At 42.1% G+C, this 21,639-nt stretch overlaps 1 protein-coding gene and 1 long non-coding RNA gene across 7 annotated transcripts in view; one reads left to right on the top strand and one right to left on the bottom strand.

The window, feature by feature from the left end:
- Positions 1-21,639, bottom strand: part of LOC119458592 (uncharacterized) — a 124,491-nt gene that overhangs the window by 75,156 nt on the left and 27,696 nt on the right. For 3 of the 4 annotated variants that reach the window (XM_049671288.1, XM_049671287.1, XM_049671286.1), the window contains exon 3: positions 4,236-4,310. In XM_049671288.1, coding sequence (XP_049527245.1) covers positions 4,236-4,310 — 75 coding nt within the window. The remainder of the gene's footprint in view (positions 1-4,235; positions 4,311-21,639) is intronic. The other variant, XM_037720433.2, reaches the window with a different exon arrangement.
- Positions 7,571-19,727, top strand: LOC125947016 (uncharacterized). Of its 3 annotated transcripts, XR_007468070.1 has the most exons (4): positions 7,571-7,988; positions 8,857-8,950; positions 13,411-13,675; positions 19,288-19,727. It is a non-coding gene; the product is annotated as an uncharacterized LOC125947016 (long non-coding RNA). The 3 variants fall into 3 exon arrangements; XR_007468072.1 differs by lacking the exons at positions 7,571-7,988; positions 8,857-8,950 and adding an exon at positions 11,668-12,354; XR_007468071.1 differs by lacking the exons at positions 7,571-7,988; positions 8,857-8,950 and adding an exon at positions 11,668-12,363.

Raw genomic sequence — 21,639 nt, 5'->3', positions numbered from 1 at the left:
ACACACTTAATTATCAGAGTAATCTTTCAGTATAGAGGTGTTCTAACCTAGAGCACTGCACGGGCCTGATTTTTCGGCCCGAGCCCGGCCCGGGCCCGCTTTACGAGGCCCGAGCCCAGCCCGGGCCCGTAATACAAAGCCTGAGCCCGGCCCGGGCCCGGGCGTACATGACCGAGACCAGCCCGGGCCCGGCCCGGGCCCGTGGTTCCAAGCCCGGGCCCGGCCCGGGCCCGTGGTTCCAAGCCCGGGCCCGACCCGGGCCCGTGTTACTGAGCCCGGGCCCGGCCCGGGCCCGGGCGTTCATTACTAAGCTTAGCTAGGGCCCGCGTGTGCATGACCAGGCCCGGCCTGTAAGAAAAAAATTCTTTTTTTTTACTTACAGATTGACCGTATCTGCCAGCCACACCTTCTAGAGGTTTACTACGCTGCAGTAAATAAGCAATAAAAGGCCGAAAACTTTGTTTCTCCCACGGGAACGTCAGTAATCCGGCCAATTGCCTGAGCTACTATTTTTCTGGTGGTGCACATGTACTTACCTAGATTTGTAGGATATGGTTCTATGATGTCATTTAGCATGCAAGTATACAGAGCGTTTCATTTTAGCTGAACCAAATTTTTAAAGATTGCCTGTGGCAGATAGGACAATTATAATACTTGATCTAAACTACTCGATGAGGCGGCCATTACTTATACGACAAATCAAAACGCCTAATTGAAGAATTAACATAAATACGCTAAAAACATTTTAATTAAATATTTTATGGCGCATCTTTCAATCTACTAATTATAGCCGCCGAGTTCGCAAGGCGTATCCACTTGGAATGAATTCTCAGGACTTAACCAGTTTCAAGATAATAATTTTCAAAGTGTCCGACGAAATCAATCAAATCAAATCAATTTATTGTCCAGTTGACATGCTGGACGGTCATTTTGTACTAAAAGCTACATATGTAGCTTGACGTGACCCAAAAGACCAGGCAAGGCAATAATACAACAAACAGTGTGCACACATGCACAATAATTCACTATATTTCCAGCTATCGCTGGAATTCCTCAAAGACGAAATAGCTATGAACGCAAAGACAAAAATATTTGTGTCACGGCAAGTTAACAGAATTGGAAAAAGTTTTAACAGAATACATTTTAAACAACACTACAATAACAATACTAGCTAAACAAAACAACGCAACACCAGCTATACAACATAGCATGAGACAGAATTTTACAAGATCAACATTTGCTAAGAAAACGAAACAGGATGTACATTATATACTCAGAACCATACACAAAGGCAAAATGATAATCACATCAGATGCATTACAAGCGACCAAAGTGTCAGCTGAGTTCTTTCTTACTGAAATTACCGCTATTTTTGTATTTGTTCAATGTGAATGGTTGGTAATGTTTTAACGACTGATGCTTATAGAGTGTTCTAAAGTATGAAATTGACCATATCTCGGGATTTCTCGTGTTCGCATTATTGCGACGATGCTCTAAGTAGACTAATTGTTTTATGTAGTTCCAAGCTAATTCTGACATGGATGGCCTAATGGATAGTCAAAACGCCTAATTGAATATTTAAAATAATTACGCGAATGAACTTTTTAATTAATTACATTACGGCACATCTTTCAATCTACGAATTATAGCCGCTGAGTTCGCAAGGCGTATCCACTTGGAACGAATTCCCAGGACTGAACCAGTTTCGAGATATTAATTTTCAAAGTGTCCGATGAAATGCATGGGCGTTCCAGTTTACTTTTTGAGGAAAACGCTGTTTTATGCATTGAAGCACAAAAGTAACTGGCCTTAGCGCAAAAATAATGCCGTAGTATCGAAACTGGTAATAGTGCGATCGCAAAAGAGGTAACATGGAAATAGTTTGAGGAGTGGTTCTTTGTATAATTTATTTTTCCTTATGCGGAAACAATGTTCGTTTTTGCGGAAAAAAATTAGCTTAGCTTGCACTGGCGGCGCAATGCTAAAGAGACAGCGGAGATGATGAGCACCTAGCTAGTCCTGGTTTTTGGGCTAGGCTAAGCACTTACAAGGCATCCCCAGCATTTCCCGGAATTTATTTATTATTGATTGATTCATCATCATCATCATTTCATCATCAGCCTATTTTATGTCCACTGCAGCACGAAGGCCTCTCCCTGCGATCTCCAATTACCCCTGTCTTGCGCTAGGGTATTCGAACTTGCGCCTGCAAATTTCCTAACTTCATCATCCCATCTGGTTTTCTGCCGACCTCGACTGTGCTTCCCTTCTCTCGGTATCCATTCTGTAACCCTAATGGTCCACCGGTTATCCATTCTACGCATTACGTGGCCTGCAATCACATTGATTGATAATCGATTAGCTATTGATTGCCTATCGATTGTCTATTGCAAGATATTGGCCACATATTTGGGATAGGCTAAGCACTGGCAAGTTATCCAAATTTATTTATTATTGATCCATTATTGATTAACTATTGATTGGCTGTCGATTGGCTATCGTAAGGTATTGGCCACGTATTTTGGCTATAGGCTAAAGTCATCCCCAGCATTTTCGGGAATTTATTGATTATGGATCGATTATCGACTAGATATTGATTGACTATCAAATGCCTATCGATAGGCAATTAGTCCCCACCATTCTTAGCTAGACTTAACCAGGCTCGTCTTCGCTAGTTCACAGGTGTATGTGCCATTGCGCTTGGACCCTTTCTGCACTGCTGCCAGGATCGGCCCACAGTTTTGGATTCAGCGGACACATTAGGCCCGGCTGAAACAGCTCTGCTATTAAAAATCAGAACTTCATCTGTTTTACTATTTTCTTTGATAAGATATAGTCATCTGATAAGATATTCAGTCAAGAGAGCGGTGTGGATCTGAGAACAAACGGGGATAACCGATATTCTAGTTGACATTAGGCGGAAAAAATGGAGCTGGGCAGGCCATGTAATGCGTACGATGGATAACCGATGGACCATTAGAGCTACAGAATGGATACCAAGAGAAGGGAAGCGCAGTCCAGGACGGCAGAAAACTAGGGGGGGGGGGGTGATGAAGTTAAGAAATTCGCAGGCGCAAATTGGAATCAGCTAGCTCAAGACACGGTTAATTGGAGATCGCAGGGAGAGGCCTTCGTCCTGCAGTGGACATAAATATAGGCTGATGATGATGATGACAGTCATCTTGCACGTGTCACTTCAGCTTGGCACAGAATGCATTGAACAATGCAATGCATAACGGTGGCGTGTGCTCGAAGGCCTACTTAGGCCCTTCAATGAGCGGGCCCGAGTCTGGCCCGGGCCCGTGGCGTCAAGCCCGAGTCCGGCCCGGGCCTACGGCCTCAAGCCCGAGCCCGGCCCGGGCCCGCGGCCTCAAGCCCGAGCCCGGCCCGGGCCCGCGGACTTAAGCCCGGGCCCGGCCCGAGCCCGCCGACAAACGCTTCGGACGGCCCGGCCCGGCCCGCGGGCCGGGCCGGGCCCGGGCTTTCGGGCCGGCCCGGGCCCGTGCAGTGCTCTATAAATCTAACCTACTCTACGACAATGTATTATTTTTGTGATCAATACTTAAGCAGTGCCCTTGGTGATGTTGGCTGCTTTCAAAGATGCGAATTGTTCTCAGCAGGTACCAAAAAAGTTGTCGCAGTTTCACCTGAAAGGCGAAGCATCAATTGCGATAGCAAACTTGTAGAGAGCTATACGGAGTAATGATAGTAGCTTTATCAGCTGTATAAACTTGGACATGCAGCAGCACCGGCAACACGCAGACCTGTTGTCGACGCCGTCGGCGTTTTGCCCGCGTTCGCAGAAAATGCGTGCGGCGTTGGTGACTGTTGCCGGAGCCTCTGATATAAATAGGCACTTGGTGCCGCTGCTAAACGTCCCCTCCCTTCCCTCCCCCCCCCCTCCCCCCCACGGCCTTTCGTGCATCAGAAGAAGCCGCGCTTTCTCTACATATATGGTGATTATAAAGGAGGAAAGAGACGCCTACTTCTGCAGCCCTTAAGGGAGCACGGCACAGAACGCGCGTTTGTTCTCCGCCGTGCGTTCACTCCCCGTGAAAGCGCGCGTCCCTCGAGCCCTTTCACTCGCACATACAGCGTTCGGCGGCGCGCGGCGACTATTTCCTCTCCATTGACGTCATACGGAACCTCACGGCGACGGCGACGGCAGAAATCTGCTTTGGAGTGTCCATATAATTGCTATCGCAATAAGAGTAGTAAAATACTTCGCGACATACATAAATACATACCACCTTAAGATCGGTTAAATAGAGCAGGATATCTTCACCCAACATATCAAGCCGATTCTGCATCTGAAAATTCATAAACAAAAGCAAAAATGTACAACAGCACAGGAAAAACAATGAATTCAAAAATGCGAAATTGCGTGTTATTCCCTGCGTCGTCATATAACTACTCGATCATTAGCATGCTAGGTTCAATAACGTACAATTCCTGCCAAAACAACAGCCCCACATCAGTTAGTACCAGTAGATTTAATAAAATGTAAAATAAAATGCTTGTTCAGAAATTGAAGTGGCACCGACTTTTTTCTTCTTTCGATGGAATGCTATATATTGTAAAAACTAATATAGGCTGATTGCTAAATTTCTACTTTTCACTTATGCAGCAGGCATTTCGTTATCTTGGAAAAGTACTTCAAGACCATATTATCATTGTCCAGTTATTACGCAGTGTTGTGTCACAGCTTGATGTTGTACCATCTGTTATATATCACTGTAAAAAATTTCCGTCAATATACAGAGGATTTCCGTCATTATACGGAAAAATTGCAGTAAAAATACGGAAAATATCTCATTTTCAGAAATACAGCAAAATTTCCGTTAAAATACGGAAAGTTTTCCCCGTTTTAAGTTTTACGGACATTTTTCCGTAATAATACGGTGACTACACTGTTCTGTACGAAACAGACAGAATTCCGTATTTTTGTTATGCGATCATCCGTATTTTTGCAAGGAAAACTACACACGCTGTCTGTGTGAGCGCTTGTACCCACAAAGTTTCCTCTAAGAATATTTGATTGCAACGCAAATGGCGCCTGTGTTTGTACTGACGTTTATTTCGTGTCACCACTGTATATATATATATATATATATATATATATATAAGTTTTAGTGAACGAAGAGCGGTGGCCATACATGACAACGTAAACAAACGTGCGCCGTTAAGGTGCTGGTGCATTGGCGCAAAAATTGTGCGCACTCTAAATCAGTACCGAAACGCAGTACAATGACCACGATTGCGCTTACATTTAACAAGAAATGGCCCCGAAGAGAACTGGCGGCCTATAAATCCAAGTACTTCGGCTAGATGAAATTTTAGACTGAGAGAAAGAATTAACTGAGGAGTGGAAGGGTTTTACTGAACTGTAAGTATTTGGTTTCAATCATCCCATAGTATTTGCAAATTATCTCATGTCTGTCAACTTTCATTCATTGACACACCCCCATTACGCATAATCTGCACTGTTCAATTGTTGACAGTGTTGTCAATTCTTGCGGTAAGGTGCAATCGCAAGCATTTATTCTTATTTATTTATTTAGATACCCTAAGGGCCCACAGGGGCATTACATAGGGGGGGGGACATAAAGAAGAACACAATTTTCACAAATGAAGGAGCATCGCAGGTGGTAAATACAGCACTTTGGGGTACAGCAAGTCGTGAAACATATTAACAAGGTAAATATTCTTATAAATTTCACACTCAACGAAGCAAGAACAAAATAGCGAAAGCGAATAAGTGCTCTGGGAGAGAAAAATGTTACTAAATGTGCTAGGATTGTAAATACGTTAGTAATGCTGAATGAAATAAAGAAGACTGTGTGTTATCGTGGCAATTCTGGAGGGTAACTCATTCCAATCTTTTATTGATCAGGTTAACGGCGAATTCTTGTACTTTTCCGTCCGGGCGAAGATAGGGTTAACTTTGTAGGCATGATCGATGCGATGTGAAGTATGAGGTGGCGGTAAAATGTGTGACCGGGCAAATGATGTGTTGCTGTGGTACAGTGTGTGAAAAAAGCATAATCTGACGAATTTTCTGCGCATTGCGAGTGGCGGCATGTTGAGTGTTTGCTTCAAAGAGGAAACGCTTTGAAATCGGGAGTAGGATGACATGATGAATCGCGCTGCTTTATTCTGGACGGCTTCGAGTAGATTGGTAAGGGCGATCTGGTAGGGACGCCAAATGACTGATGCATATTCCAGGGAGGGACACACGAAGAAAGTGTACGCTTGAAGCCTGGTGTCCCTGTCGGTCAGATGCAAACGTCGCTTCAGAAAGCCAAGTTTCTTTTGCGCTTTAGTTGTGATATATTTTATATGACCAGTCCATATTAAGCTAGAATTTATGTAGACACCGAGGTATTTAACCTATGTAACCGAGTTTACTATGCTATTGTCTAAGATATAAGTATTAGTTTGAGACTCTGGAACGGAAGTGAAGTTCAGGTGATTGGCCTTTTCTGTGTTAATTTGCATCTGCCATTTGGAGCACCATTCCGTTAGTTTATTAAGGTCAGATTGCAGTGTTATAATGTCGTTAGGGCTAGCCATATATCTCTCTGTAAATCACACAATCATCGGCAAAAAGGCGAACTGTTGAATTAATATTTAATGCTATGTCATTAATATAGATAATCATGTATCATTTAGCGCTTCATCTTGAAACAAGACCGGCGAGCGCACACTTTCATGTACGGAATTCTGCTGTACCAAAACAGATGGACGCATTGTGAGTGAAGAACAGAAACGATGGATGGTTAGGCTGCTTGACTCTCGGCATGTTTGAATGAGCAAAGTTCCGAATTTGTCGCTGTGTGGTGTATGTTTGTGTGCTCGTCATGTGCCGTCATAGCGCGGGTATACTTGCGCGGAATGTGTTTCACTCGGCTACAAAACCTTGCACGCTGCGGCATCGAACACGCACCAAACGTGTGCAAACTACGGGAAGGTGATCGAAGATGAGGGATATAGCACTGTGTGAACTGTCAAAAGGAAAGAAAGAAAAAAAAACAAAAAAAAACGCCCTGTTCCGAGTTGGCATAACGATTCAACCTTTATTTCTTTTTTAACCCATCATGCAACGCCATTTATTACATGAGCTTTATCCATGGGTAAAAGTAACGGCACAACTTATTATTTGACCGTTCATTACATGCACCAGCCAGTCCAAATTAACACTATACTAGAGCTTATTGACGCATCGCATTACACTCTAGCACGGCATTGCAACGCTCACCGGACTCTCGTCTGGTTGACTTCTCTGCCTTTTCTCTCCTTGTATACATGTATACAAAGAGATATCTCTTTGGGCAATGTATACAATGTATACCATGCCCTGTGGCAGAGAAAGCGATCTCCTCTTCCAGAGTTCAATTATTTGTCAAGCATTCATTTCTCTCTTCCAACAACTACTGCATAAATGGGAAAACGAAACCGATTTTGTTTTGTTCTCCGCGCTCCCAGCACCAGGTGGAACCACGCGCGTCGCTTCCGATCTCGGAGGATGTAACAAGACGAGCGGTTAACGCAGCTGCATTGTGTGTAGCCAGCCGGCTTTTATCGTTTTATGTTGGACAGTTTGTTAGTTTACCGTAAATATGTCTTGATTTGTACTCAAGAGTGGAGCAAGGCCCTAGGGAACAGAGATTCACGCATCGTGAGCGAAGAACAGACGCGATGGATGGTTAGGCTGCTTGACTCTCGGCTGTACGACTCTCGGCATGTTAGGACTGGCAAAGTTCCGAATTTGTCGCGGTGTGGTGTACGCTTCTGTGCTCGTCAAGTGCCGTCATAGCGCGGGGATGTTTGAACGGGAATGTGTCCCTTCGTCTACAAAACTCTGCACGCTGCGGCATCGAAGAAGTCCTGTGTACGGGTGCACGTATGCGCTTGGATACCGGATAGCCTGCCCTCAACGGATGTTCAACAGTGTACGCACGCTGCGCGTACGTACGCGTACGTATGAGGTAAGCCCGTTGTAATTCTATTTGTTCGGTTTGCATAGCGTAGCTGTTTAGATGATGTGTGGTAAGGTGGCGTCGCGAACAGAACTATTTTCTTTTTCAAAAGGCCAGTAAACAGCGTCATTGGGCAAAAATGGCGCGTGAATGGGAAAAAGGATCACATATAATTTCACGTCGATCTCCATGGTAGCGCGATCGAAATTTTTCGGTGTGGCGCGTATAACCTATTGCTCATGCGCGTTAAAAACTTAGAATAAGAGTGCATTCAGTTGCGCACATAATTTGTATTGACGCTTGTACTGGCACCATACGTGCGATAGTTGCCTCCTTGCTTGCATGCATTTTCATTGTAGTTACCAAAAAAAAAATTGTTAGCTCTGCTGTGTGTTTCCTTGGTGCAACTGCTTGGCCGCTATTTTGTAGCGATGCCTTTAAAGTAATGCCTTTTCGCGCTTATCGCGCTTTGTCAGTGGTCAGAGCGACGGTCCGCTCACGATATCAACGTTGATAACGCGAGCGGACCGTCGCTATGACCACTGACAAAACGCGATAAGCGCGAAAAGGCATTATAACTTTAAAGGCATCGCTACAAAATACCGGCCCTTGTGGTGCAGCAAGACGTTTTGCTTCTAATGATGTCTGGGCAGTGCAAGCGTTCGTGTCGTATAGCTAGCTGTAAATGTATCAGTTGCAAAAAAATTGTACATGCCAGAGAAGCAAATGCAATCAACATAGACTGTATTTTATAAATACTTCAGTTGAACTGCTTAAGCAGAAAGTAGATATGCATGAAAATCAGATGATTGTGCTGATGCTTAGCAAGAACAAGGTAACATAACATTACTGATTCAATATTTTCTTTTACTGAAAGACTCATTGCTGGTGTCCTGCTGGAGCTGAGAAGAGATCTGCTGCCTGCCATGACGCCATGTCTCTCAAGTTACTGCAATATTGTTGCCTTCAAAGTGAGTGGATTTGTTTCTCTCGGCATTTTACTACCAGCCTGCATCATGGCGATCCACTTAGCTGTGTAGGTGATCACTGTTAGTGACATTGGAGTGCTGGTGGACAAGCACCCTTTGAATGTTACAGCACGCAGCTGTGGCAATATGTGAAGGTGTTAATATACGGAGTGTCCCAACTATGATGCATAAATATTTTTAAAAATAAAGATGCCACGTAGCTGCACAAAACCAAGTTATTATTACGTTTGCCATTGCTTGGAGATACTGAGAATATTCTTTGCATTCCGCCTAATTAGATCATTAGTCTTAATTAATCAACCTCTCAATTACTCTAATCAGATGAAAAGTGTAAATGAGGAAATTGTAGAACACCATGAACAACTCCCGATACAGCATCCTGTTGTGCAAAAAGTGCTACATAAAAGTGTTCTTCCGACCGGGAAAGAAGCTCGCGAATACACATAAAATTGCCGCACGAATGGCTGCTCGAGGCTCTTTGCGTGTATTCGTGGCTTTCTTTCACGCTCGGATAAACTTTCATGTAGCACGTATTTCATGTAATTATAATATTTGAGAAGTTGATTAAATAATTTACACTTAATTGTGCAATTAGGCAGAATGCAAAAAAAGTATCTTAGATGATGGCAAATGTTACCTTGGTTGTGTCCAGATACGTAGCATTTGCATACTTCCAAACCTTTGTGTGTAATAGTTGGGACGCCCGGTATAAGCCAGATTTGTTTCTCCAAGTTAATATATTGATGACATTCGATTGTGGTCAAGCAGGCAAAAATGCTTAACAGGAAGAAATGCTTTTAATTTGCTCTTGGTAGGTTGTTGAAGCAAATCAACCAAGTTGTTACACATGAAATGCGGCATTTGTAGGTGTGTTCTGCAACACTGCAGCCCTGCAGCCCTAAATAACTTTTGAGTAAAGTGCTACTACTATAATTTCTCTAAAGCATGCAGCAAGGTTCAGCGTTCCAGGAGGCTGGCATCAAGAGAGATCTATTTATATGAATTTCATATGTGAAAATGAGGTGTTCTTGTTTGGATGACTGTATAAACTTATGCTTTAATTCCAGTCTTGCATGAGGCAGACTTGGACGGGAAAATTGATTTCTTATGGGCGATGTGGTACAAATGAATGGGGTAATGCTTGTATGCATACACATTACATCCCTATTGCTTAGCCAAGTGGTGCCCCTGCATGTTAAATCATGAAAATTTATTCTATGTAAAACAAGCCATGCTGCTTGCCGATTTATGCAAATATAAGGCAACTTTTCTAGGAATGTTTCTGGCCTTGTAATGTACTTCACGTTATATTCTGTAAGACTATAAAGCAGATTGTTCTTCTGTACATTTTCTGGAACTTTAAACTGCGGCAATCTAAACCACTTGGCAACAATGCTGTGATCGCTACCGCGTGTGGAGCCGTGTTCAAACACACATGAGCAAACGCAGCTTTGCCTTGTTCAGTTGTGTCGCGGGCACTTCTGAAGCGCTGCCTATTTAGTAAATAATCTTGGTGGCATGGAAGCGCCATCTGCTTCTATGCATTGCTTTGTTTTCTTGTGGCATCACGTCACATTATAATCTTAATATCATTTTTTTTCGTTTTCTGAGAGTCTCATATTGCCCCCCCCCGCCTCATGCTGTAATTGTGGTTGCGTTATTTATGTGCAAATATGTATGTATAGATGACCACTGCTCCAAGTTCCATTTTATCGCAAAGTAAGCTACGAGTACCCAAAGAATTATGTATAGCAAAATACCAAAGTCAAACTGCCGAACACAACCAAGCAGACTCAGTGCACAGTCTCTCACCAGATTGCATTGGTCATGGCAAAGGTGCACAGCATACCTCTTTATTACTTGCTGAACAAGCTGTGAGAAAACTGAATATTTATGTAGCTTCAATTAAGTGCTATCAGCCATTAATTACTTCTGCCCTCGGCAAATGTGGACTATTATCACGGCATTTCTTTTTCTAACTCATTTTGCTTATTATAGAGGGATTACTGCCTGTGTTCATAGGAAATAAATCATGTGGGCAATCAAACGCCAAGAATGTATAAACTTGGAACATTGATTGTGCAGTTTGATGGTTCAGAATAAGTAGAAATACAGCATAAAAACTTTTACTTGAAACAACACTAGAGCATACAGTAACCATACTTGCCTGCTGTAGCCCCTGTGCCAAGTAAATTTCAATTCTGCTTCTTGCATCCTATCAGAGCGCTTGTAACATGTTTCACATTTCTATCAGCCAACTAACCTGTCTTGTAACAGTAAAAATGTGCCAACTATATTTTTTAAAAGCATGCTAGAATATGCAGGCAGTTCGCTTAGAAAACTAAAGCCATAGAATCAATACAGTGATGCGACTTTAGGTTCGCATGTCACAGGTTGAGAAAAGTAAGGTGGGAGCTGTTTCCAATGTTCCGACTAGAAAGCAAAGCTAGTATAAAAGGTTGCACACCACTGAGCTCTACTATAGAGGGCTGGATAGCGCATTGAGCGCCTTCGACGGAAGCCAACCTTGTCCCAGAAGTTGGTACTTCACGGCTTTGCTGTGGCATTTCACCTGCACTGGAGTGCGGCATTTCTTCTGCTATAATGCTTGCCCGTTGTGCCGTAAGCTACCGAAGCAGTCCAGAGAAGTATTTCGAGAAGACGTCTAGAATTTTCCATCACAGCACTGACAGCATCGCTAACATGAGTGGCGCGTGCTGAAAACACTTGTGAATCAGAAAATGCTTTCTGTAAGAAAAACTTATCACGTACAGGTTCAGAACGTCGTAAAAGCTCTCACCAGACATGTGGAGACATCGCCTAAATGTGGAAACCACAAATAAAAATTTTGTGGCAGCAATATTATGCAACGGCACACACTAGTAAGTGCAGCGTATGCCCTACTTTTGGGACAAGCCGCTGCATGACACTGCATTTCCGCTGGCTTCATCTACGCCTGGCTCTGTGGGCAGCGAAGCAGCATCCAGCAAAACATAGTAGAGATCAGTGGTGCACATAGTATTTTATGTCCCCTTTCTCGATGCCAGCTGAACACACGGTAACTGTTTCCAAAGCAGAAAAACTAAGGGCAAGGTCTCTGTACACATGGCATTGTAAAGTGGCTGATGCTTGGGCAAAGCAAATACTGTGCATGGTAGATTTGTATGAGGCAAGCTAACGTCAAAAAGCCTGCTGGATACTACCAAATGACCAACATATTGTTGCATGTTGAAATTCTTTTTTTATTCCTCATCACTCATTTGTGTAGGGGAGACGGCTCTCACAACTGGAGAAGCCTGGGAAGCATGCAGTACTCCACAAAACCGGTTTCAACGTAAAATGTGTCTGCATCTCATAATTTCATGGCTGCAAGAGTGAGCCCAATGGTAAACACGGTGAGTGTTCATGATGTCATGCATTATCCACTTTATCTGCACGTCATACCTATCTTGAGAAAGCTGATATTGCCTTTAGAGAAATTTTAGATGTGAGCTTGCATTTCAGAACGCACAAGCTTAACACATACAACACCAGAACAATTTGTTGAGAATTTTTGATCAGGAATCTTCGAAGCACGATTTGTTTAGTGGTGTTAAGATTCTGCTTAAGGTTGTTGATTGTTACATTCATATAGTGTTCAAGCATTGCTGTAACAACATTCTTCGCTTGGAGTACATAGTAAGGGTGTACTCCACATGAGCTGGTGGCATTTTGCTCCATATTCAAAAACTGGTTTCTTCTTCAGTTGAGATTTTCAAGTTTGCATTCTTTATTAGCTGTTGTATGTAACCTATCCTAAACGTTTGAATAGTGAACACGTGACCTTTTTGATTGATTTTGTGGATTGTACACCCTTGCTGCAAACAATTTGATTTGATAACTGTTTCCACCTTAATGAAAAATAATTGCTTGAAGCAGCCATAGCCACCAATAATACTAGCATGACACGATTACGAAAATTGGGATATTGTACTTTGATTTATAATGTTTTTAAACATATGGAGCTCTGCCTGTGGTGTAAATGGGTTCCTGATATCCATTCGTGATGCAAGAATTTCGTGATGCAAGTATTTGAAGAATAAACTGAAGCAAGAATATTTACTTACTTTTCAAGAGAAGCTCATGGCAATTTCCTCATGAAAAGTAAAATAACTAGAAATAAGTTTACTGAGCTGAGAAGAGTGCTACAAATGTCTCATTCAAATAGTGCCATATACAGAAGCTACAACAAATGTTTACTATTTTGGTTGCATTTGTATATATGGTCTTGTCACGTGTTGCAAGCTGTATTCAGAATGGCCACAGCTCAGTCATGATTGTGGTATTGTGCAATGAAGTACAGCTGGCATCACCCGGAAAGTGTCGCAAAGTTACAAATACAACTTAAATGGGTTCTTTTAGGAAAAAAGACTTAGCTCAGAAAATTATCCTTTTTTATGCAGCCTGTCGAGACAAGGTTTCTTTACATGGCCATGGCGCTCAAGGAAGAAACCGAGACTGCAGACTGCCAACGTTCATTCCTGTTCCGGCAAAGACGGGCCAGCAGTAACCAGCAGGGTTTTACAAAGTGAACTCATCACAGCTTGAGCCACTCCATGTCACAAGCAGTTGCTCTTCGAGCCACCGTGCAAAGGTTCCTTGGGGCACAAGTCCAACTCAGCGCCACCACCTTTCTTCTGCAGTTTTTCTACCTACTTAGCTAACCAGGTGGGTCAAAGATGGCAGAGGGAAAGGGAATCACAGCTTTAAGCATAGAACCTGCTCAAGCCTAATGCAGTTTGAGAGTGAACAGTGAACGAGAAATAGGTAGAGAGAAATAGGACACCTCTTCTCCCTCAGAGAATTGGCAGTGAAAAAAAACAGCTTATGAAGGCTTGAATATTGGTCGGAATAATTTTGCATAGGTAGGATAAGGACTATGAATGTTTCTGGCAAAGCTAGTGGTAGTAGGCTGAATCAAGGAGTTTAGATATAGATTAGAAAACAGATTTCATTCCACTACCAGAATTTTAAATCATCCCAATAATTCCTTTAATTGACGGTTTATGCGTGTTGAGTGACAACTGCTTCTTGATGCCTGCTTATTGCTGAGATCATTCTTATGCTGCATAATTCACCTGTTCAAGTTCCATGTTTCTCCCGTACAAGCAAACTTACTTTCATCACAAGAAAACTTATAGATGATTTCCAGAAACTTGCTGATTAAATGAGAGAGCAGCATGCACCCCAGGCTTTCTTAGATATGCGTTCAAGAGCCTCAGATCTCGTGAATGTTAGACATACTCCTGCTGAGCAAGTTCTTGGTATCATCTACAAGGTCATTTCAGAATATGAGTTTGCTTAAGTTGGAGAAACAGTCAATCGGAGACATGTCAAGCAATATCACTGTCGATGCATCTACATTCCAACTGAAATAACAGTAAATATAGCACCAAACGCAAGAATTATTGGGATGATACCATTCTTGCAGTGGAATGAAATCCTTCTTCTAATCTAAATATGCGACCCATAATAATTCAGACTACTAAATACTTCAATAGGGGTTGCGTCGTGAATTATGCATGTTGTATTCCGTATTTTCTTACTATAAGACCCAACGATGCTTAAACAGCAGAGAAAACATTAAGAGCTGAGTACTTAATACTTTATACTGCTCCATAAATTAGTTTCCCTGGCAACCTCAGTATCCCGCGCTAATAATGTTTGGGAGAATGTGTGAAACAAGGCACCTGACACATAGGGTAGTGCTGTTCACTTTGTTTGGGAATGAAGGTCATACTGTACATGCATGTGATAGCCATACGTGTCATTACCTTTAAAAAAAAGGAAGCAAAACTGCGAGTCGGCCTAAGTGGAACAGATTCATTTAAAAACATTTTTTGTGCATAAACAAACAAGGACGAAGAAAAGGAGCAACACAAGCACAATCGCGTTCTAACAACTGGTTTTATTTTCGAAGAACCATTTACTTAAGAACCCACAGATCTGTGCTATCCAGTCAACAGAACACATCAATAGCGTATATAACAATACGTGATAAAAATACCATGGATAAGCGCGACCCGGTCAACATAAAAACAGCAATGTGCATAAAACAAGCACTTAAGATGAAAAGACATTAGCGAATCTAGCAGTGAAACAGAAGGATGACTGATGCATTTTTCCTTTAGTTTTGCAATCCAGTGCGCTTCCACAATTTCTCTCGCGATTTGATTTCGATGCCTAAACAATATGCCGGTGCTTCTAAGTCAAGGTGAGCACGCATGTTCTCGACAAAGCATAGCCAAATGTTTACTAGGGACACCTTAAAGACTGGACAAGTGTTCCTTTAGTCTTGTGTTAATGCATCTTGCAGTCTGCACTACTTACACATGACCACCTGTCATAGGAACCTGATACACAACTTTCTTCGCGCAATGAAGAAATTGGTTCTCACGCGGATTTTTAATACTGCATTCTTTCTTTGCATCACCCTTACTTTCGAACTTACTTTTTATCCTAGAACACACACTACCTCTTGTTTTTAGCCGAAAGCACCACTTTTACTTCGTAACTCCCAGCCACCTTTTTAAGTCTCTGTGAAAGGCCATGCACATAAGGAATCACTAAAACCTTGGAAGCTAATTTCTGCTTTTGATTTTTTGTGTGTAGTTCTTCATTGTGTTTAAGTTTTTCATTAGTCTAGCACATGACGCCAGCATCACAGCGAGCAGGTACCCGGCCTCTTCAACGACTTCAACAATGCTGACCAGCAACATGAAATGACTATGCCATTCTTCACAAACCTGGAATGGTTTGAGGCATAGTTCATAAGCGGTTTTCCAGCTCGGGGCGTGAATGACCAACACACATGTTCTGGTAAAATTTCTAACTTGACATAAAGGAACTGTAGCTTGTTATCTTCCGGTACTTCCGAAGTAAAAGTCAACCCTTCACTAGTAGTAGAAGCCTTTGACTCTCTAGGCAAGGGCTTAAATTTTACTTTGCAAGTACTGGTAGATAAGAAGCTACAGTTTCTTGATAACAAGCTACATGAACTATGCCTCAAGCAATTCCAGGCTTGTAAAGAATGGCACAGTCATTTCATGTTGCCAGTCAGCATTGTTGAAGTCATGTTACCGCACTGTAAACGTTGCCTTTCTTGAGCAAGTTGATCAGTTGAGAGAGGCCGGTTACGTGCTCGCTGTGATGCTGGCGTCATGCGCTAGCCTAATGAAAAAACTTAAACAGGATAAAGAACTATGCACAAAAAATCAAAGGCAGAAAGAATTAGCTTCCAAGGTTTCAGTGATTCCATATGTGCATGGCCTTTCATACAGACTTAAAAAGGTGGCTGGGAGTTACGAAGTAAAAGTGGTGTTTTCAGCTAAAAACAAAAGAGGTAATGTGTGTTCTAGAGTAAAAAGTAAGTTCGAAAGTAAGGGTGATGCAAAAAAAGAATGTAGTATTAAACATCCGCAAAGAACCAATTTCTTGATTATGCGAAGAATGTTGAGTGTCAGGTTCCTATGACATGTGGTCATGTGTACGTAGGGCAGACTGCAAGATGCATTAACACAAGACTAAGGGAACACTTGTCCAGTCTGAAAGGTGGCCCTAGTAAGCATTTGGCCATGCATTGTCAAGAACATGCGTGCTCACCTTGTCTTAGAAGCACTGGCACATTGTTTAGGCAACTAAATCAAACCGTGAGAGAAATTGCGGAAGTGCACTGGATTGCAAAACTAAAGTAAAAATGCATCAGTCATCCTTCTGTTTCATTGCTAGATAAGGAGAATTCGCTCCTGTCATCTTATCTTTAACATAGTTTCATCTTAAGTGCTCGTTTTATGTGCATTGCTGTTTTTATGTTGACGGGGTCGCGCTGATCCGTGGCAATTTTATCACACGTGTTGTTATATGCGCTATTGATGTGTCCTGTTGATTGGATTGAGCAGATCTGTAGGTTCTTAAGCAAATGGTTCTTCGTCGTTGTTTGTTTGCGTGCAGAAAATTTTTTAAATAAAAAGAGTTTCAAAACTGCAAGGAGGTTTTTACTGTGTGCAGTTTAAAAAAAGAAAGAAGCTTCACAGCTGTTACTAAATGCACTCTCCAGAGCTTTACACTATGCAGCTGTACTAGTCTACACAGAATACACTTCACCTCTCGTCACGACCCAGGTGGCTATTCAGGTTTTTCAAAGGTGTTTCATTGTATGGGACGGCACATAGAGCATCACTTATTTGCAAGATATTTCATTCCAATTCTGTCATATGAGATAAATTCGTTAGAGAGTTTTAAGTTGCCCTAAATGTATTACAGCTGTGGACCAGTACACTGGTAGTAGCTTGCAGTAACTATAGCTTGTGGAAATATAATTGCAACTGCCATGTTATGTGTACATGCTAGTGCACAGGCATCGGCCACAGCAATCTTCAGGGTACACTAGTTTCTTCTATTTTGGAGTACGCATCCTCCACCAGGTTAAAATGTGAAGTGGATTGTCATTTGCGGCGTATACTCCTGCCTAAACTTCATAACCATTTCTCCTCATCTGCTCTACAGATCATTGTTGGTACAACTGCAAAATCAGGGTGCCTGTTACAGCACCTGTAGAGAGCAAAGTCTGCGAATCTTGAATGAATAATCAAATAATTTTAGTACTCTTCAGCAAGGTTAGCACTTTGTGCCTTTCCACTGTGGTGTTTTTCAAATTTAAAGGTTGGCACATGTGCACAAGGTTTGACTACAAGATGTCATTTTGCAGGAAAAAGTGTATTTGCGCGTTATGTTCTGCTGCACAGAATGTCACGAGTTTTCTTATGTGTCGGTCACCATCTCGGAAACTGCTCCTTTCGGAATTGGAAGCAACATTAATGCGAAGCACATTTAATGTTCGAAAAAAAGGATGTGCCCTCTGATCCCCTTATTTTCGATGGGGGCGAAATGCGAAAACACCCGTGTACTTAGATTTAGGTTCACGTTAAAGAATCCCAGGTGGTCCAAATTCCTGGAATCCCCCACTATGGCGTGCCTCATAATCAGATCGTGTTTTTGGCACGTAAAACCCCATGATTTAATTTATTTGATCTCCTTATTCTCCTCACTTGATGCCTAGTGTTCTAATAGCATGATCGACACGATGAGCATCAATGTGATGTGTAATTATTGTGTATTGGGGGCCAGGGTACATTTATTTTAGCAGCTATTTCGGTTTATTTGAATCAGTATTGTAGAATGCTGTTTGCTTCTTTTACTCATTGTTACCAAATATCACTTTTGACTGCGGCAACAAGTATAATGTTTGCTAGCGCTCCTGCCAACCGATATAACTTGAAGGCATCTGTGATTAAAAAAAACAGCTAATGATTTCCCAAGAGGTAAGGTCCAGTAATAAATTTTAAGCTAATATGGATGGTACTGCTGAATGAATGCCCATCCAGTAGGACTGTCCATACCATTTTCTTCCATAAAATTACATTGAAAATTTGAACAGAATCTGAACGTAGACTTGTCTGCAAAGTGACCCATTTCCTTATCCAAGTAATACAGCTTCAGCAGGAAGACTGAAACTTCAAGTCGTCAGTAGTGGCATGAACATACAGTAAACAGTGCTAAACTTTTCTCTATCTTGCACCTTGTTATCATTTCCCGTCCGATTTTTTTTCACAGGCTGTTCTTTACTATTTATGGTCATACCCAGTTTAATTTGGTGTCCTTACTTATTTAATATTTGACCAATATCTTTTTTTCTTTATTGGATCTTGATGAAATGTTTATTGATAACGTACCTTCATTTGCCATTTCCACTGATCTTAACCAGACACACAGACACATTATGTTGCAAAGTTTATTTTGCCTAATTCTTCATTGCTTTTTTTTGGCAAGTGTCCAAACAGTTTATTTTAATTCCTATGTTCATTTCTGGGAAGAATAGGTCTACTAGGTCTACAGATCGTTTTCTGTTTAGGTCATCCCTACTCATTGTAACAACTTACAGCAGTGCCCCTACACACTCCATCACAATCACTGCGAAACACACCCTTCCTACCTTTATTTTAACACTTTGGTTTCTCTTGACCTACTATATGCACCAGATGAGGGTAGGGGCGAGTGAGCTATGCACATCCAAAACCGCTGCCAAGGAAAACAGTTGCTGCCCTGATGACACGTATCTGTCGAAATGTTGGCTACAGCAACATCCCTTGTTCTGACAATGTTGAACCACGTTCATGGTTTTTTTAATACTTCAGTTACCGCTTGTTGTGTTCTGTGATTGTCTTTTGTTGCCACTTCGTTTAGGATGGAAATTCACCAATATTATTTGTTTCTCCTAACAGCAGCAAGTTTATCCTTGCAAGGCATGTGGGAACAGCTTTCACCAGGAAACAGTGCAAGACGAGTGGTCGAAGAAAATAAAATTGCTTCTGTGATCTAAAGTACTTGACGAATAAAATTTTGCACTTATTTGTATATATGTCGTGCAATTCATTCATATCACAAAAGGCAAAGTGTTTGATCTTTTGAGCTATTTCAATGTGTTGGCCAGACAGTTTTCTCCATAGCGACCTGCTGCTTCTGCGATGAGCTGCATTCATGACATTTGCATTAAAGGATATGTACTATCGGGGACAAAAGTGCCCAGGACTGTGCGAGTGTCGACCAAATTGCATCTCTGCACTATCAGCCGCTATCATCTGCGTTGCAGACCACTTTCCGAATGCAAATGTTAGCGTGGCTGATCCCAGCAGAAAGTGCACCAATAAAATTCGGTCGACATTCGCACATTTTGGGCACTTCTGTCCCCGATAATACATTCTCTAAACAATCAATATGCTCTGTAAAACGTAATACAGAAACACCTGTATTTTAACGATTGGACCGTATAGTACAGATTTAGCATACGGAGCCTTTTTATTTCTGAGTACGGAAACACCTGTATGTTAACGGTTGGACCGTATAGTACAGATTTAGCATACAGAGTCTTTCGTTTTCTGGATACGGAAACACCTGTATTTTAACGGTTGGACCGTATAGTACAAATTCAGCATACGGAGCCTTTCGTTTCCTGGATACGAAAACACCTGTATTTTAACGGTTGGACCGTATACTACAGATTCAACATACAGCGCCTTCCGTTTTCTGAATACGGAAAGCACCTGTACATTAACGGTCGAACCATACGATTCAGCATACAGAGTCTTCCGTTTTCTGAATATGTAAGCACTCGTATTTTGTAATACGGTGTATATTTTTACGGTTGTCCGTTCTACGGAAATGACCGTTATTTACTTACGGAAAGTGTTCGGTCACAAATTACCAGCAGATTTGCCGTAAAACCAAAGCAATTTTTTACAGTGTACTTACTGCTGCATGAATATCCTTTTCATTGATTTATTGGGTCTTTTTTGAGAAAAAAAGAAAACATTGCGCAGCGACCATCGACGATGATTCTCAATGTATAAACGAATAGCCGGAACAAATGAACGCACGAGCAAGGGCGAATGAGGGAACGAAAGAGTGAGAAAGAGGTCGAATGAGAGCGAGAGCCAACTAGAGAGAGTGAGTGATAATAAGTGAGATTGAGCGAGAGAGAGAGAGGTAGCGAGAGAAAGTGAATGTTCGTTTCTCTTTTAGAGTCCGACCACCGAGGTACCTTTCACCGACCTGCCCTGAAAACGGCCAAATAAGCCAAAGAAAGCTGTTCGCTTTGAAAATTATAAATGCCACGGGCTGTGGGAATCGGTTTTAGTGAAGCTCTGATTGGTGTTTGAGGAGAACGCTGGTCTTGCTTAGCGATTATTTGCAAGGATAGAGCACATGACCAAGTTGGACGCACTTTCACCGCTCAACAAAAGTTGTGGCACCAGAACATACGGATCCCACGCACGACGAGGACGTATTGGCCAACGATGCAATGACGACGGCGTAGTGACGCCATGAGGGCACTGGAAGGACGACAATACACCCAGTGAAAGTGTTTATACCTAAAAAGGTGTAAAAAGGGTGTGTTCACGTTTTCGCACCCTTTCACACACCCTCTTGCATTATTTGCAATACTACACCCTTTAAGAAGGGTAGTTACATAGCTAGCACCCTGTTATTGGCACCAAGGGCGTTTCTTTATGCTTCTGTAAATGGGGTGTAAATGAATTCAGGGTGTTTCACTTAGTTTGGGCCTAACTTTAAAAATATACTACTTAGCTGAAGAGACCCAAGGTAACGCTGTTTGCCGTCGCTTCGGGATACTGAGATTATTTTTTGCATTACGCCTAACTAGAGTATTAATTAATTAATCAACTTAATTACCATGATTGGATGAAAAGTGCCATTTAGAAAATTGCAGAGCAACATGAAAAGCTCCCGATACAGCCTTCTGTTGCTCAATACGTGCTACAAGAAAGTGGCAGTGGTTTATTTCTGGTTAAACCTAGTCGAGCAGCGATACCTACGGACCCCCGGCTCCGCTTCGGCTTCGTTTGTAGTTAGACATGTTATTAAACTTAGTGGCTTCCCACTATATTAAGAAAGCAGAGACGTTGGGGTTAACCGACGGTTAAGACGGTATTTTTCACGCCAATGAAGACACTTCTATGATCCGTATTGTAATGGGCTTTTGTGGCGACATCGTCAATGGCATAGTTAGACTCATCAAAGTTCCAGCTCCAAACTACTTCCCCACTGGGCAGCAA

This window comes from Dermacentor silvarum, chromosome 7 (genome assembly GCF_013339745.2).
Source record: "Dermacentor silvarum isolate Dsil-2018 chromosome 7, BIME_Dsil_1.4, whole genome shotgun sequence".
Classification (NCBI taxonomy): Eukaryota; Metazoa; Arthropoda; class Arachnida; order Ixodida; family Ixodidae; genus Dermacentor; species Dermacentor silvarum.
This window is presented reverse-complemented; position numbering and strand designations above follow the sequence as displayed.